The 19,014-nt window shown below is 39.9% G+C and overlaps 2 protein-coding genes across 2 annotated transcripts; one reads left to right on the top strand and one right to left on the bottom strand.

The window, feature by feature from the left end:
* Positions 1 to 57: 57 nt before the first annotated feature.
* On the top strand, positions 58 to 4,622 carry atp6v1e1a (ATPase H+ transporting V1 subunit E1a). Its single transcript, XM_073471862.1, has 9 exons — positions 58 to 209; positions 715 to 780; positions 873 to 982; positions 1,763 to 1,829; positions 2,122 to 2,211; positions 2,313 to 2,381; positions 2,507 to 2,601; positions 2,725 to 2,812; positions 4,023 to 4,622. Exons 1-9 carry the CDS (start codon positions 177 to 179, stop codon positions 4,083 to 4,085), a joined length of 681 nt encoding a protein of 226 aa, XP_073327963.1. The 5' UTR covers positions 58 to 176; the 3' UTR covers positions 4,086 to 4,622.
* slc25a18 (solute carrier family 25 member 18) lies at positions 4,623 to 13,658 on the bottom strand. The gene is made up of 10 exons (XM_073471861.1): positions 13,575 to 13,658; positions 12,053 to 12,456; positions 11,671 to 11,793; positions 10,119 to 10,174; positions 9,795 to 9,885; positions 9,108 to 9,223; positions 8,717 to 8,909; positions 7,669 to 7,832; positions 6,172 to 6,247; positions 4,623 to 6,051 (listed from the first exon to the last, which is right to left on the bottom strand). The coding sequence occupies exons 2-10, from the start codon at positions 12,070 to 12,072 to the stop codon at positions 5,910 to 5,912; spliced, it is 981 nt and encodes a 326-aa protein (XP_073327962.1). The 5' UTR covers positions 12,073 to 12,456; positions 13,575 to 13,658; the 3' UTR covers positions 4,623 to 5,909.
* Positions 13,659 to 19,014: the final 5,356 nt, after the last annotated feature.

The following is a 19,014-nucleotide window of genomic DNA, read 5'->3' as shown; positions in this document are numbered from 1 at the left end:
AAAACCGGACCTACTGAATACGTTTTTCTTTTATTTTGAAAAGCATGACCGGATGATGTGTTGCGTCTTGTCGTCGCGAAAAAGTAACTGTTTCTGCCCAACTGGACTCCAGCAGCGGTCGAGAAGATTTATTGTTTACAGACTTTAAAATTAAGAAAACATATTGAACAGCAGACATGGCGCTCACCGACGCTGACGTACAGAAACAGGTAAAGTAGACAATGTTTGTCATGCAGTTAACTGTTGAATGTAACCATGTTTATCCCAGTGAGGTGACGTTAGCCAGTGTTAAACATAACAAACATTAACGCGAGCTAACGAGCTAAAACCTCAACTACAGCAGCATGTGAACTCACTGGCAGCTGTTTAATCATTATCACACACCAACTGTCAACTTATGAAGATGTTGCTAACCTCGTCAATTATATTTTACATTGATTTGGGTTGTTTGACACGTTCGCAGACGTGAAAAGTTGAAACAGTCTGTTGATAATGGGTACAAGTTAGTCAGATACAAACTCTTAGGAGTAACAGTGAACGAGATCATTGAATGTCTTAATATAAGTCTGTTTTAGTAAGAAAATCTGTTATGACTGGGGAATTGGTTTGTACTTAGCCCTAACTAGATGTAGACAATTGACACAACGTTATCCATTAAGCTTGAACACTGTGAGACATCTGACTTGTGACCAAACTGTTTGTCTTTTGTGGCAGATCAAGCACATGATGGCCTTCATTGAGCAAGAGGCCAGAGAGAAAGTTGAGGAGATTGATGCTAAGGTAATTAAAATATGTCAGTCTGTCAGTCAGTCTTGTGATTGTGCTGCAGTGAGCAATAACTGGGCCTTCTTGTCATACCTATGTGTTGACAGGCAGAGGAAGAGTTCAACATTGAGAAAGGCCGCCTGGTGCAGACTCAGCGGGTGAAAATCATGGAATATTACGAGAAGAAGGAGAAGCAGATTGAACAACATAAGAAAATGTGAGTTGTTGGTTTATTACAGACAGTCTTACATTGTATGAGACATTTGATTGGTCTTCAGATGGACTTTTAGGCAAATGCGTGGACTAACATACTCCTGCCTCTACAAATTTGATCAATTCTCACCAGAAACTTTTGCTTTTCCCCTCCCACTAAATCTTCTGGTCACTTTGTTGCTCTGTTACCTTGTTTTCCTGAGTGTTTCTAAATGTGTCCTTATTACAGATGAGTGTAGATCAATATTTGTAACTATTCCACCTTTCCGGGCCCTGAACTCTGTATAGGCCTCTAGAAATCCAGTTGTGTTGGCAAAGGAGACATAAAGTCCATGTGTTGTAAGTAGAGCCCAAACAATACTATTTTTTGGGGTTAAAAAATTCCTCTATTGATATATCAGTCATCAGTGATGTCTCAAATGTGTGGTGTGTGTCATCAAGCACACGATAGGTAATGGAGGCAGGATATTTTACAGTTTAACAATAAACATTTTGGTCAAAAACGATGACATTGTGATGGTGCATTGATACAGTGAACTTCACTGGGAATTTGATAATTTTAAATGACCTACAAGCATCTTTTCTTTCATTATCATCCAGAAAAAGTTTCCAAATCCTTGCTTATTAGACAACATACTCACCAAAACCAGCGTGCCTTTGATAGGCTAATAAAGGCCATATATCTGTCAGGCTCTAGCTGTGAGGATTGGGTATCAGGCAAAGCAGCTTACATGTTCGTGTTTGCAACTAATTTAATCGTTGACTTTTCCTTCCACTCTCTCAGTCAGATGTCCAACCTGATGAACCAAGCCAGGCTGAAGGTGCTGAAGGCCCGAGACGACATGATCATGGTCAGAGATCTTACACTTATTGATAGATGCATACAAAGTTGCATTCATTTATTTTCCTTTTTATACCCAGATTAAAATTCCTGCATTGTTCTGTCGGGTTCAACCACCCCAATAATTGTCTGTCACCACAGAAAAGCCATAAATACTTATACACTGTATTTAAAAATGTTTCCACACTATGATAGGACTCTCCACAGTACAGTCTGTGAGCATTACGTTTACTCTCAAGTAATCTAAATGAATCGGTGAATTCACAGGCCTTTTCTGTTTTCTGTTTGTGGTCTTGCCTCAGGATTTGTTGAATGAGGCTCGTCAAAGACTTGGAGAAATTGCCAAGGACCCTGCAAGGTACTCCACCCTCTTGGAGGGCCTGGTGCTTCAGGTAATACCCCCAACTGCTCTCATTGGACGACACAGCTAAATCAACAATTGATTGGGTTTGTAAGTTCTCTGTTTTCTAAGTTGGTGCTTTTGACTTTTCAGGGATTCTATCGACTACTGGAACCTAAAGTTACCATTCGCTGCCGACAGCAGGATATAGAAATGGTTCAGGTGAGGTTGAGCTGACTACAGTGTTGTGTGTTGTGATTATTGTCGTTTAGGTTTGCACAGTTAATAATAAGAGCCTCTGCATCTTATGTTGCATTCATGATAGCTGGAAGTTTTGTGTTTTACAGGCTGCTGTTAACAAGACCATCCCTGTGTATAAAGAGGCAGTAAAGAGCAACATAGTCGTCAAAATTGATCAGGAACGTTTTCTTCCATCAGAGATGTAAGTTGTTTTACTGTACTTTAGCATCAACTCTTACTCTTTGATTTTAAATGTATTGTCAGTTTACTCATTTATATTGGTTCTTTTAAGTTTGCAGTAAGTGTCCCCTCTTTTTTTTAACAGCTGCGGAGGAGTTGAAGCATATAATGATAATGGGAAGATCAAGGTTTCCAACACTTTGGAGAGCAGGATAGAACTAATCGCACAGCAGGTAGAGTAACCTTGATAATAACTCAAAATGCAAATCATCATTTGTGAACCTACACCACACTAATGTAGTTTCTGCTGTTTGCCTGTGGAGGGCAGCACAGGTCACTGGGTTCTCCTGTGAGGCTAATAACCTAAGGGATGGAGAGTTGAAAATAAAAAAAATTCACGTAATTCAAGAAACAATCTTTGTCAAAATGAATGCACATTAGAAACTTAAACAGTTGTTTTTCACGTAAAAAGAGGAGAGACCTGCTCTGCTCTTACCAAAAAGTTCAGCGCAGACCCTTCATACATAAAGAACGTTAAGTGAGGGTACACATAAGCCAAGAAAACTTTGGATAGAAAAAGTAAATAGAAATAAGTGAACAGGACACGCGCCCCTCAACGGCCATATTTACAACATGTAAGTGACAATGTTGTTTATATTTCTTGCTTCCATTAGCACATCTCCCACATATAGCAACATGTTTGAATCTGTAAAACACCTTTTTATTGGTATGTTCATTTGCCTTTTAGAAAATCGGCTAGTATTATTACATAGTTTGGTTTAAACTTTCAAAAATGAACGTTATCAGCAAAATGTGAAGAAACAGCAGTGTTGATGTTATGTGAAAGATGTTTATTTAGTTTGTTGCAGTGATGTCTACTGCAGTTATCAAGCTAACAGCTAGCCACAGCCCATCCTGTCTCGTAATACCACTTTATCAAAAAGCTTCAGATTGAAAGTTGTACATATTAGTTGCATAAGACCAGCAAGTTCACTACCTTTCACAATCTCGCTTACCTTTGTGTGTGATAGATTAACGAAATAAACACACAAAATATCAAGAAAGGCTGTACACTTTGGCTGTTCTTCTCCCCGAATTCAACTTATGTCTTTAACCGCACTAGGACAAGCTTAATTGCATCGTTAACTCATTGTAAAACTCACTTCACTAGGCTACCGCCTAGCTAGCAGAGAGCAGCAGTTCTCGGTCACTCTGGTGACACATCGATAATCTCAAAATATATTTACAGCTACCTTTGATTCTGGCCACATCTTACAAGTTACACCATTGAACACTTCCCTTTATGTCCACAAAAGAAGGAAGAAAGAAACATTGAAGCATCTTTGTTTGTTTATTCTCTAATTTACTTCAGTAATTTATCATCCAGCTTTCCTTTCAGTTTCTTGTGTGTACTTATATGTATCCTGACTTCACACCTGACAGATGATGCCGGAGATCAGAGTGAACTTGTTTGGAGCCAACCCCAACCGCAAGTTCACGGATTAATGGTGGACTAACAGGCTTTACAAGGTGATTGCAGACCATCATCATAGTATGCAAGAGTCTGTGTAAACACTTGCCAATCATCAAGGGTCAATGAGTTCCCGGATTTGCTTAAGGGGATACTACCGATGTTTTCATATATCTTTTTATTTTTGTACTAATGGACAGAATAATAAGTGTATTATGTAAAAGTGCCATTTTGTTTTACCTCTTCAGGGGAAGTCTAAAGGACTGCTTTAAATTGCCATGTCAATGCAAATGTCTTCCTTCATTTGTTTGGGAAATCTGTTGCTCTATTACTTGATTATAGTATTCAAAGCTACATGTTTAGGTCACCAAAGACACACATTGACCTACGTAGTCTACATTTTCAGACTACAGTCTTAAAAGATGTTGATTGTCTGGTGTGTTTGCCAAACTTTTTTTTAACAGTTTGACTGTGCGCTTGTGCAGACAATCGTTGTTGTTGTTGGATTTTTGTTTTTCTGAAGCACTTAATATACAACAGCCAAAGAAATAAAAGCGCGTGACACAGAGAAATCAATATGTATGAGATATCTTTATTTACAGCTTGTAAACAAACAGTTTACTCAGGCTATGTTCGCTCTACAATGAGGAAAATGTAGTAGCCTAGGTACACTAGCCACATCAAAAATGTGTCTTGCATTAAAAATGTAAAAAAAAGCTTTTAGTGCCACCCAGTGGACTTTAGTAATGGCAAACAGTTGGCAAGACAAGGTGCCATACTCCCTCCATGGGTCTGACAAATAGTATTGTCCTCGCTAAGTTGGACTCAAGTACCAAATCAATGTTTCAACACCCCCAATTCCTTTGAGTTCATTTAAGACTTACAGTTTTGATGCTTAAGAAACTATCAGCATTGATAAGGCTTTAATTGCATGTTTTTAGTTATTGTGCGCACATCAGTTGAAGCAACATATTTTTATGCAAAACCAAGCAGTAAAGACAGCCCTAGGCTTCTCGCAGGTTTTATTTTTAAACCCTTCCAAGCTGTGGAGAAGAGGAAGTCAAGACTATGACACAGTAGCCCAGCAGTCTAACCTGTGGCCTTTAGGCAGGAAGTGAGCCGTCTGTTAGGGTATATTGTATGCTAATACAGGGATTAAAGCATTACCATCAGATTAACACATGACCTCAGAGTCACTGGCAGGCAGGACCTCCCAATCCAGTAAGGGAATCCAAGATTACAACTCAGACCTCACGGATAGAGTAGGAGGTGTGCAGAACAGGACGAGATCAAGCTTCTGTTCCAGAGAAACGTATCAAACAAATCTAAAGGATTGGCATCTGAAGTCGAGCAAAATACCCAGCTCAGACTCTGACATCAAATGTTCTGCAATATTAGCTTTTGATAAAGATTGAAAGGGGAACTTGTCACTTACTTAGGATGATGCACAGTTCTTCGTTGGTAGGCATTTTAGTAAGCAGCCTCAATGAACATGCAGCAGCTCTCTCTTAACCACAAAACAGAATAATCTCTTTCGGGTCAAAGGAACAACCCCAGACATATTGCATCAAGCACACGGGGATGACCCAGACAACCCGGGACACATACCCTCAGATTAGTCACACACATACACAGGACCCTGTTTAACCTATGGAACCCTGCTGACAGCATGTAAAAACCTAGAGAAACATGATTAGTGTGAACCCACTGGTCCACGTATTAGTAAAAGGAGCCTCTTCATATCTCTTCCCTTGGTTAGTGGCTCTCTGTATTCACCATTCTCTCAGTTGTCATTCGCTGCAGATTAAAGCAGCAAAATATCTGTACAGAGACAACACAACCACCTCCACCAAGCACCGTTATTCCAGCAAACCTAGCGCCGCCTCCCCTACGCCAAGAAAGTACACACCCTGCGCAATGCCAAAAAGAGGAGCGATGACAAGAGCACGACACGTTGCACCTTTCAGGAACGCTGCCGGGCCCTCCCGCCTCAAGATGCGCCTGCAAAAGTATACAAACAGGACAAAAATGTTACATGGCTCTACACTTAAATATATAAAATTATATATGATATATAAATATTACAGCAGCAAATGTTTAAAACATTATACAAAATCGTACCGTGTGCAGTCAATGATTCCTCTGTATGTGTCTTCTCCTTCACCTTTTTGCAAGGTCTGCAGACGAGTCTTTATCACTGGACAGGCATTTAAAAGACAGAATGCACTGTCAGTACACCAGCTCAAAGATCACTGTCAGTTAAAGCAATCAGCAGAATTGCTAACATGTATGTTAAAGGATAAGTTCCCCCACAAATGAAAATTTTCTCATTATCTACTGAGCCTCGTGCCGATGGAAAGTCAGGTGAAGTTTTCCACTCAACATTTCTGGGGCTTCACAGCAAAACAGTGTCTCAGCATTATCCTAGAAAAACTGAAGTAGATGAAGTCAAAAAAACGTAACAAAACAATAGGAAAAGTGAACATAAAATGGCTCCATACGGCATAATAGAAGTCTCCGGAAACCCTGAGATCCCAAACTGTTTTGAATAGATGTTATTTACACCCTTTTTAAAGCCAAAATCTTCACTATAGCACTAAAGCTAAAAGTGTAAAGTGTGTGCACCCCGTCTGAATTTGATACATGAGCTCGACCACACGTCGGAGGTGTAAATGTTGTTTTGCAAATTAATTTGGGATCTCGGAGCTTCTGGAGACAACAAGCTGCATGGAGCCATTTAACTTTTTTTGTTTTTTTTACATTTTATAAACAAGCCCCCATCTACTTCAGTGGAAAGGCTGTGACACTGTTTGCTGTGACGCTCCACAAATGTTTTGTGGACTATGAAACTTCATCTGACTTTCCATCAGCATGGGGTGAGTAGATAATGACTCGGTGACCTTATCCTTTAAAAGTCACACTATTAAAGGATAAGGTAGAGAAGTGAAAGAAGTCAGTGAACTGACTCAGTAATGTCACTTACATACAATGACTGTGCCTGAAATCACTCGCCATTTACAATAGTGCTCTGTGTTTACTCTCAGCCATTTTATAAGTGAGTCCAAATTCTGAGTGTGTACATTTATTCACTAGATAGATATAAATTGTAATGAAAGTGAAAGTAAGTGTCCAAAATATCAATTTATATGCTGTACTTTGAGGATCTATTATACGGTATAAGGAGTTGTGAATGAGTGAACATGCTAGTGATTTCAGACACAGCCAGTATCTATCTAAGGTTTGCTAACCTGCAAACCCTTAAGTTTAACAAAAAACCTTGGGGTGTATTGAATAGAGCTACAATGATTAATTGATGAATCAATCAGCTGTCAGCTGTAAAATGATTTGCCAACTATTTTGATAAAAAGTGAATTGGCTTGAGTAAAGTCTCTGATTCCAGCTTCTTCAATTTGAATATTTTCTGATTTCTTTACTCCTCTATGACAGTAAACTGAATATCCTTGGGTTGCTTGGGTTGTTTTTGGACATTTTACAGACCAAAAAAACTAATTGATTCAAAATGATAATTGACAGATTATTGGACAGTGAAAGTAATGGTTAGTTGCACCTCCTGTCCTACCATCTCTCTCACTTTGTCTGTTTCTTTCTCCCACTCACCGTCCAGTGGTGTCACAGCCACAGCTGCCACTGAGCCCGCGGTGCAGCCTGCCACAAAGGAGTGCCAGAATGGCGCCCGGGTCTGCACGTTATCCACTATTTCCTGGCCCAGCGCATTTAAATTGGCAAACAGCGGGAAGTAGATCATTGAGAAGGGGACATCCCTAAAAATATGATTAAAAAAATGGCAAGATGAAATAAGATGGAAAAGAAAAGACTCTTACAGCGTAGAAACAAGATGGACTGAAAACAAGAAGCAGGGAGAGAGAAAGAGAGACCTGGCCCCATTCAACTGCAATATAACAGCCAGACATAGCTGCAGGGATCTATTGATCAGTGTTGATTGGCAGAGGTGTCAGGAAGTACAACAAAGGCAGTATGAGTTATGCAATGTAAAAATCAGCTAATTAAAGCAGTGATGACAGAGTTGAATGACAGTTTTTCCAACATGATAGTGAAGTATAATGACAGGGACTGGAAATATGTCTGGAATTGTTCAAAAGTATGAGAGTAAGTCAGTATAGTTTGCCTCTATCTCAGTGCTTTTTACTCATAACATAGTCAGTAGATATATATGTACATTTAAAGTAAGAAAGGTAAAAGTTTAGGGTAGGTAAATATGACAAAATTAAGAAAAACAAATGTCATGTATTGTAAATAAGAAGAGTAAAGTATTGCAACCGAGTTCCGAAATAGATTCATTCAGATTCACAAGGTCCTGCTTTGAAAGACCGTTGTGGCATTCAAGTATAGATTTCTGAGTCTACGAGTGCACTTGAATGCACTATGAAGTCCCTGTCCCTGTGCCATGAGTGTAAAACTCTGACACAGACAAACAGCAGAGGACAGAAGCAGCGTGCCCGTGAATGACACCAAAAAACATTCACAGGAAAAGGCATTTATTGAAAGATCAATCTGAGGATTTTATGAATTGATATCGGATCGTTCAAATGGAAATAAAATTTGATTGGGTAAATCTATTTTTTTAAACTCAGCCCAAAACGTCGATGAGAGTGTATGTGTGTGTTTATGTCTTTCTGTGTGTGACCTCATTAAAGTGGCTCCTGCCCCCCTGTAGAGGCCTGCCAGTCCACGAGTCTTCAACAGCTCCACAGTGATGCCGGTGGCTGAGGTCCGAGGAGGAGGACTCGGTCTCGCTGGTGGGGGGGCCACCAACGATGGAGCTGGACCAGAAGCAGCAGCAGCAGCCTGAGCTGGTGTTGAAACAGGCCTCTGGGCAGCTGGTAGTCAAACACAGATGATGCCAGGTTATAAAACACATACAGGCCAATTTAATCGTGCAGCATCACATCATTATCTACTATCCAAATAGCATTTTCCAAGATTTCCTTTCACACTGACATGGATTTTGACACTTTTGGCATTGGTATCTGTACAAAGAAAGACAAAAAAGAATTAAACCCAGTGATTCAACTCACCGAGCCTTCCTGCATCCTGCAGCTGGATCTTAAGCATTTCCATTGGAGTGGTGACCACCACCTGGCAGGTCCCAGCCCCACACCCTGCCAGTACCTCCCCCCACAGGGGCAAATGCCTGGAAACATATTGGAGTGTTAGGAACAGGTATACAGCATTAACAACAGGTAGCATTTGAGATCAGTAGATTACAGAGCCCTGGAGTGGCCATAGAGAGAAAAAACTATACATCCAGGCCACCTTTTACTACACTGAGCGCTCAAAATGCATGGGTTATGGTGGGTTCAGCTCTCAGGGTGCCAGGAGCCAAACTAAGCATTAAAAACAACATCGGTACTGTATCTCCTCTTTTCACTAGAATGTTTACTAGGATGCTGCTGAGCCCGGTTCCGTTACCCATTAAACCAACTCCAGTTCTGGTGCACATTCAGATGCAGCTCCCTGCTAGCATTCCCCAATGGGTCCCTGCCCTGGACCTGAAACCCTCCACTTTCTGGTTGTCCAAAGTTCATGTTTCAGCAAAAGTGGCCAAAAAAGTCTATAAAAAAAACAAAATATTTTTGTATTCTAACTCATTAATGTAGTTTTAGTTTACTGCAATATCCTTAGCCTCTTCTATAAAAATCTAATAATATTTAACATTAATGCATTTGTCATGATGGATCATTAAAGGACAAAAATCAATGTACCCATCCTTTGAGAGCTTCTGTCTGAAGACGTCATTGGCTGCCAGCTTGATGGCTTTTTCTGGCGTGACAAGAGTGAGATTCACTGCTGCACCTGGAAACACAAAGAGCTTGATGACAACCAAAGGTTTCCACTGAGATACACAAATAGATCCCACCTACACAGCAGCTTATGGCTCACCATCATTGGCTAATAAGACGCTGGTCACTATGATAAAAAGATTGAGGGCTTGCAAGAGAAACAACAACGTAGGTGGCTGGATTAAGCTTATAGTAAAGCACACTTATAGTGTTGTTTGTCACAGGGATTACAAATGCAAAAAATACCTCTGTAGCATCCAAAATAGCCCTCAGAGCGAACCGTCTTTGCCAGGCAGTCCAGCCTTTAAAGACAAAAGAAACAATTGACATTTTGTCTGTTTTTCATATAACTATGTGTGAAATATTTATGTCCTTAAATACACTATAATATTAACACTATGTTTATATTTGAAGATATAATATGTAACTTTTCAGCAATAGAAAATATCTAAAAATGACTAAACCTTTGTTACATATTTTGGCGATTGTGTACTTTTATTATCCCAAAAGAAAACATCAGGTGATACCTCAAAGAGTGAGGAAGGAAGCAGGTAAATGTAACGTGCATAAAACTTTAAAATATGAAGTCGTCTGTGAACATTTCTGCCTCAGTCACATCAGATAGATTTTCATTGGCAGTCATGGTTGTTAAACAATGAAGACAAAAACTCCTGTGATCCTTTCACAACATCATCAAACTATGTCTTTTGTTTTCATTGTTTTGATTGAGATACCCACGACAGAAGTTACATAGTGCGCGTTTAAACATTAGCTTCACTGACAGACATTAAGGTAAAATTTTTAGTATTATGCATCATCATCATCAGCTCGGCCTTTACACAGTTACACCATGACCCTGTCATGCCCTGTCACAGCAACAAACTATACAGAGGGCTGGGGAATCATTAAACTGTATCAGTTGTTCTTGTTTGTTCTGTTTTCTTTGCAAAGACCAGAAAAAATCCATGTCAATAGGCCTTGAGGGAGTTAGTTAACCAGGCTATTTTTCCATCTCTGACTCACACTGGAAAACCGCAGTCTAAAATGTTTGAAGTCAGCAGGGCCACGCCCAGTCAGCCAGCAGTATTATACCCACCAGATGTGCGCAGTTACAAATTTGGGTGTCATTTAAGGACACTGTCTTGTTCTCTGCATCTCTCTGTAATGATTTCTGATTAAAACTAGATAAAAACTGAGGTGATGGATTGTGAAGTAGCTTTAGTGCGTTAATTGGAACATTGGTCAGCTTCGGTGAATACAATTCCTGTTTTAAAGTTACCACGGCAGTCCATCAAAACACACACTGTAAGCAGCCACTCCTCTCATATGATGAGCGAGTTTTGTACAAACTGACCAAAACACTGCACCAAATATGGGAGAAGTTTGTTTATCTGTGCTGATCCACCCTCGGAAATTCAGTGGAAAAGTATGTGACTCATAATCAGAATAATTCTTACTTGTTTGTAGCTTAAATTAGAGAGTGCTGTTTACCAGAAGCACATTTAACCATTCATCATCAGCAGATGAAAATGTTTTATGGTTTAAGAAATGTCGATATTGGTTTTGCGAACATTTCCTTGCAGAGAAAACAAGACTTGCAATCAGCTGTTCTCTTACTTTAAAGATAAAGATGAATTAATCAATAACAACATCTCAATAACGACTATTTAAGTGGAAAACAGATCATTCAGGAATGCCATTGACCATTGAATTGTGACAATGTAAGAGCCGTTATCTTTGTATGTGGCAGATCAATGACGGTGGCGGGTTAACTCGGGCCAAGGGGAGCACTACTCACATTCCTTTGTAGACTTGGACGCCCTGCTGGTTCTGAAGGCGGGTCTTGGCCAGGTCAATAGGAAATACACATGTCACACCAACCAGGCCTGCCACGCCCCCATTAATCAGCTTAGCAGGGAGGCTGCAAAGGGATCAACATAGACACACGCACACATGCGTGCACAGACCTCACGTAAGCGTAGTCACCCACACAAGCCATGCAAATGACACATTCATTCATGGATAAAAATACAAATAAAGCAGGCACACAGGGGATTCCCCCCAAACGCCACACATACACATACACATCAGACTAACATTAACACAGATGCTGCTTCCATTCAGTGAATACAATTTAACTTGTCTTCTTTAAACTAAACAAATGAAGTAGAGCTACTCACCTAACTTTCTTCTCGGCCATCCTGCTTGTGTTTGGGCTCTAGGCCCACGACTCCTCTCCTCCTCCTCCACTTACTCCTCCTCTTCCTCCTCTTCCTTTTCCTCTTCCTCTTCCCTCTCACACTTCTTGCACGCAGCCCAGAGTTGTCACCACCAGCTTAACTCTCACCTGCCCACCCACGCTACAAACGCAGCTCGCTGCTTCTGTTAATGTGGCAGCACTGGACCACCTTCTTCTTCCTCCTCTTCTTCTTCTTCTTCTTCTTCTTCTTGTTCTTCTTCTTCACCCTGGTGCAGCAGGGGTGGACGCCCTTTTTTCCCAACCACCAATGTTGGATCTGTGTCTTCTGGCCAGCCCTTCTGTTTTGCTGCACCTCACACCAAAACTGAATCTCTCTCCCACTGCCTGGAAAGACAAAACACATGCAGTTAATCTTGATGAAATCATTATGAAGAGCAAGTGAGAGCAGTGTTTCTTTATTCTATATGACACATAGGTATTGTCTTTCTCAAAGCCTTGTTAAATAGACATTTTTTATAAGACAGTAGGAGAGTATTGTTGTGGTGGAGGGTGGACACACCTCACATGAACTGTCAGAGTCTATAAAATCCAGATTTAGTCATTCATAAATGTGAATAGCAGCATATCCCAGGACTACCACACTGAGACAGAACATCTTGAGTCTCTCTAATCTGCCAGCTAAAAGGGATAAGAGTATTTGATCTAGCAAGGAGGGCAGAACTGAAAATGAGGGGCTTACCGGTATTCTTTTACCGCATTTGGAATCCAGCATTTACAAAAGACTGAAAAGGAGATTTGAACGGATGATGGAGAATTTGTTTGACAAGTTTTTTTTCTTTATTTCTTTTTTTTTGTTCTGGATGAACAATAGTTTGTAGTCTTGCCCAAGAAGTGTGTATCACGGATAATACAAATACTGTTGAAACCTTATCTGAGGTTCACGGCTCTTGCTGTCCTCTTGTTTCTTCCATTCTTTTTCTGCTTTTTCCCTTCCTGACTTCCCCCTTCCCTTAGCTCCCTAATTAATCTCTTTCTTAATCTCTCCACCTCCATTCTGCCTCTATTTTTACCACTGTAAACCTTCACCTACCCTCGCCTCTCTCAACGGACACAGTTTTTGCTTAGTTCATCTTCTCTTTTTTATTTTGCATCTCCGTAACTTTTTCATCTCCAAATATTTTTTTTCCATCTATGTCTTCATACTCTTTTCCATTGCTGGATCCTAGTCACATTCTACACATGCCTTTCACTGAGCCTCTTTCTGTAAAACTTTCTTTCAGCTCAGCTCCATTCACACACTGTGGTGACCCTGCCAAAACACAGACAAGGGTGCCTCACCCCAAGTAAACCTCCAGCTCCCAGACCTCTGTTTGCCCTAAAAAACTGCACTAGAACACCCCTGCTCACACAGTTCACACCACACAAGCCTCACGAGACATCTTTCAAAAAACATAATTTTCCTCCATCATGTGAGATACAGCAGTTGGGAATGGGGGTCTTACCTCTGTCGGCGCATCCCACAGACAGGATCAAGCTGTCCACTTTCCTTTCACCTCAACAATGCGTGCAGCAGTGGTAGTCAAGCGAGAGCGATCTGAGAGAGCCAGCCGCCACTCAGGGGCCGTTGCACAAACACCAGCATTGTCCTGTTGCCTAAGTCCCTCCCTCTCGTGGTGACTCCCTGTGTGAGACAGCCCCGGCAACACAGCTCTGCACTAACACAACTCGACATAAACTCATGCCTGTGGAGCCACTGCCACAACACACGCAACAGACACAGCAGAGTCAAACACCCTCAATTATATCTCACTGTGTTTTCTTTCTAAGAATATACAACATGAACAGCAACTTAAAACTAGGCTTCCCATCAGTAATGAGTTCTCCATTCAGCAGTCCCAGTATTACATAATACCTCTCGGCACATTGAATTCCACAAATGTTCACAGACTCCCAATTACTACCAAGGTAACAGTGATGCACCGATATGATTATCCCTGTTTGGGATATTTTATTATAGAAAAACATGTAAAAGGAGGTAATATAAAAGACAAAAGGTTATGTAAGGGCATCAACAAAAAGAACATGTGACTACAGCAACCACTCATTGCCCCACAGCTATTTTTTTCATGACCATTGATTGATGTATTGATTCCTCCTAATGGAAAAAACAATTACTGTCAGCGATCATTTCTCTCATCAGCAGGAAAAATCTGTCACTGAAGATGATTGGTTAATAGGTTGGCTTTCACATTTGTGCAAGTGCAATGCATCTCCCAGCTTACACTACAGCAGGCATGTTCAGTGATGCAGGGTTTTTTTTTCCTACTCTATTAATTTTCACAATTGAAAAGTAATCATCATGTTTGTGAAAGTACAGGTAGAAAAACACCTTTTTAATCTAGAAGTCTCTAGAAGTAGGCTGTCAGTTTGATTCTCCTAAATTCCCTCTGCTTAAACAGCCCAGGTTAAAACCTTTTATTGAAATAAGTGTATTTCTATGCTTGGCAACAGATATAACTAATGAATGGGCTAATAAGCCTACTAACAGAATGATAAAAGGGCCAGGATGAGGTTGTTAAGGGGCCACATTAGGCCCATGGGCCACCAGTTAAAAGGATGTGCACTACATTTTGCATCCTTGATCCCTTTTCTCCCCCTTTTCCCTTTTCATCTTTCATTCCCTGAATTTTATTCAACATTGAAATCTATATCATACTATCATACTAACTAGACTCAATCTCATGTTTCCAATTCTTCTAGCTCTTTCAGCTGCTTCTACAAATTAAAATCAGAAATTTGTTTTTAACAAACTCTAAAATATTCCACCTCTTTTATACTGATGTTATCAAACTTTTAAAGCTAGCAATGCAGTTTAGCATCAGCTTTTCATCATCCAGCATTCTCACTGCAATTATTTCAGAAATTGCTTTTCTAGCCTCCTCTCATTACACTGTATCTTCAAAAAGCAGAACTCAGACACATGGCTGGCAACCGTTAAAATGAGGATTTATTGAAAGCTTTGTTTTTTTACACAACTTTGTGTAAAATTGGAGCGATGCATTCATTGTATTTTATTACCTGTTAAAAATAAAATTTTACATTGTCCATTGTAGTAGTATAATGACTTACAACCCGCTTGTAATGTGTTACATCTGCCTGTAAGACCGTGATTTCATTAAATGGGATCTGAGGCACACAGGTAAACACAGAATAAGGGCAGAATAAGGACACAGAAACAGGAGAAATATTCGCTAGACTATGATTAAGCTGGAGCACACGTACCAGACTGGCAAACTGAACGAGCTGGCGAAGACTGTAGTGAAAACCACTGTATATATACTGCAGGAGCTTTCTTAATAGATGGGTTGCTTGTGTGCAGGCTGATTGATAGCAAGTGGCAGGTGACTGTTGACGGCAGAAAGGAGACCGAGGGCCACGCCCAGACAGACAAACACACAGGCAGACAGACATATAGAGAGACCAAACAGGAAACAAACAACACACACAAGGGATGGGAAAAAATCTGAAAACACTAAGGACAATTAAGAGGCAGAGCCACACTATTACAACCTTAGCATACTGAAATATCCCAATTAAAGATTTTATTTTTTACATTTTCATTTCATTTTAATAGGTCGAATATTGCCCCTAAGTTAATGTGTGTCTTACAATACCATGAGAGCATACTTTTGGTATATATAAAATGAATAAAACCATAAACCTGATCATTTTGGTGTCCTGAAGTGATGGAAAAAAGTATTCAGATGCTTTACTTACGTAAACTGCCAAATTGTAACTATCATGGGAATATAATGTGAATAAAACTACACTATTATTATCAGAAAATGTACTTAAAATATGAAAGGTAAAACTCGTTATATAGAATGGAACCTGGCAATGTTTTATTCATTTTGATATGTTACTAATGATAAAAAGTATGTCAAAATTGTACTAAAGTACAGTACATGGGTAAAAGTACATTGCACCACCATTGTCCTGCCCTGGAGACTGAACTACACAGCAAGAACAGAAAACACTGGAGGTTGATTTTGGTTCACTGTGTATGCATAGGTGGATTTTCTACAATATCTATAGATTTCTCTTAAGTCATGCAAGTCAGGTGTGCTGGAGCCTTGAAAATGACCATCAGTGTGAAAGTAACAGGGAATGATTGGCAATTTGATTATTCACCCTACTCAATAAAGACAGACACCGCTCACACTCACAGAAAGCGTTAACCACTGCTCTATTTACTGCCCCTGTTAGTGCTAATGATCTACCTACTCAGCTCTTCTTTGGGGTTTTCTATTCTAATGGGCCGCCAACATTGGCAGGGTTACAGCACATAATAATCAGATTAACTTTCATGATCCTCAGTCAGAATAAACAACAGTGATTAAATGAATAAAATATTAATTACAATCAGTAGGGAGCCTTCTTGATAAATAAAGCTAATATTTAGAGATACAGTACACTCACAATAGCATCCCTAAATCCCCTCCTGGCTTTCCAGGTACCAACTTAATTTACTTTTGAGTTTTAAGCTTGCCCTCAGTTATACACTCCAGAATCGCTGGCTCTTCTGTTGTCTTGCAACCGCTGTCACTGTATAGCATTGTAGACCATAGAGGCCTGAAAGTGTCCAAGTCTACAAACTAACCAAAGACTCCAACATGTTATTTACTGCAGTGACAAACAGATTTCAACCACACTGGAGGGTAGGGTGGCCCTGAAACATTTCAGAAAACACATTTTTAAGAAACAGGACAGCATTTCACAAATCACAACATTTCATAAATCACAACATTTCATAAATCACAATAACATTTCACAGAACACGATATTTCAGATCACTGGAAAAGGTGGGACAACACTTCTCGCTTTTGATTGGACACAACCCCGACATACTCTTAGCCTCTGTCCAAATTCTTTAAAGTGTGCTTTCAGGGTTCCACAAGACATTTTTTCAAGGGACAGTTTGGAGCAGCAGGAGTACCGGTGCAGGAAGCTAAGCAATGCACTGCTGCAGCAGCAAAATGTACTTCAGACACCTAAAAAAGGCCATTTAAGGACATCAATATCAGGTTAAGTGTGGGCTTTATATTGCTATTTGACAGCCCTTTCCGACGGGTAACTCATCATTTTACCTCGGAAAGCATGAGAGTTTTTGGTCTACTGCTGTCTCGATCGGTTAGTTGTTTTTTCTTATTGTCTGACTTTGCTGAACCAAACCGCGGGGGTGCCAGCTGCCACGTGCAGCTCCTCTTCAAAACATATAACTTTAAAATGTCACATGACCTTTACTCTTGGACTGCTACTATGCCATCAAATCCACCTTAGAAAGCGCCTGTCTGCAAAGTTACCACATCTCAACCCAGCTGAACACCTATAGAAGATTTTTCATCAATTGTTAGACAGTGCTTTCCACCACATGAATCTTTTGGAAGAATGGTGTCTATCCCTCCAGCAGACATCAGGTACTTGTAGAATACTAAATATGCCAAGATGTATTGAAGCTATCCTGAGTGATATGGTCCAATGACCTTGCTGTTTTGAATCCTTAAACTCTACTAAGTGTAGTTTGTCTGTATTGAAGTTCAAACCCATTGTTAACTAAAATGCAACAACTTTTCATTGCAATAGTGTTACGATGGAAACAGCTTGGGTTCAGGTTTAATTGTTGACAGTTGCTGACAGCACTGCTACAGCAACAGGCATTCACAAAGCTTCTCTTTGAAACTGTGATTTATTTGGATGAGTGGACAGACTGGAGTGTGCTTTGTGTGTGTTTGTGGTATATTATAATCTTGTTGGGACACTGTAAAATGGAAATGAAAGCACAATGCAATTTTTTGCTAATTCTTTTCGACCTCTATTCACTTGAAAAAGTACAAAGACAAGTTATTCAAACTGATGTTACTGCTCATTCTGAATTTGTTGCTACAAAAAAAGTTGGGACAGGAGCATGTTTACCAATCTCCCAACACCCTTTTTTATAACAACTGTTATAATATATGATGTTAAAGTTTTGAAAATGAAATTCTTACCTATTCTTGCTTGAAAAAAAAAATAACCCTCAGTAGCTCAACAGTCAGGGGTCTCCCATGTCTTATTTTGTCTTGATAATATGCCACACATTTTCAATGGGAGACAGGTCTGCACAGCAGGCAACTCATTCTAGTACCTGCACTCTTTTACTACAAAACCACAAGAAGGTAACAGGTCTCACAGTCACAGATTGTGACTTGGCATTGTCTTGCTGAAATAAGCAGCAATGTCCCTGGAAAAGACCTCTTCTAGACACAAGAACATATTCTTGTACCATCACATATACTGGCTTTTGAACTCTGTACAGGGTAACAATCTGGATGGTCCTTTGCCACTTTAGCTGGAGGACACAACATTCATGATTTCCAAAACAATTTAAAATGTGGACTCACACATTCTCACTTTGCTTCTTGTCTAACCTCCGATGAGCTCAGGCCCAGGAAAGTTAGCCATGTTTCTGGATGTTGTTGATATATGCTTTTTCTTTGCATGTTAGAGTCTTAACTTGCATTTGTAGATGTAGTGACACACTGTGTTTACTGAGTTCTCCTGAGCCCATGTGGTGATATCCTTTATACAGTCATGTCAGTTGTTAATGCAGTGCTATTTGAGAGATCAAAGGTTTTGGGCCTTGCCCCTTACATGCAGAGACTTCTGATTCTGTGAATCTTTTGATGATATTATGAATTGTAGATAGTGAGATTGTGTAATTTAAAGCACATGCCAGCAAACCTAAATCTGTTGATATCCATTGTTTTTTGACTGTCAAACTAGATAATTATATAATTATTTAATATCCAATCATGATACTATCACCTGTTACCAGTGGACCCTGTTTACTTGTGGCATGTCTCAAACTATATGTATACATATCTTGTCTTTGTACTGTATTCA

The sequence above is a fragment of the Pagrus major genome, chromosome 8 (assembly GCF_040436345.1).
Source record: "Pagrus major chromosome 8, Pma_NU_1.0".
In the NCBI taxonomy this organism is placed as follows: Eukaryota; Metazoa; Chordata; class Actinopteri; order Spariformes; family Sparidae; genus Pagrus; species Pagrus major.
Note: the sequence above shows the minus strand (reverse complement) of the source record. Positions and strands in the feature narration are given on the sequence as shown.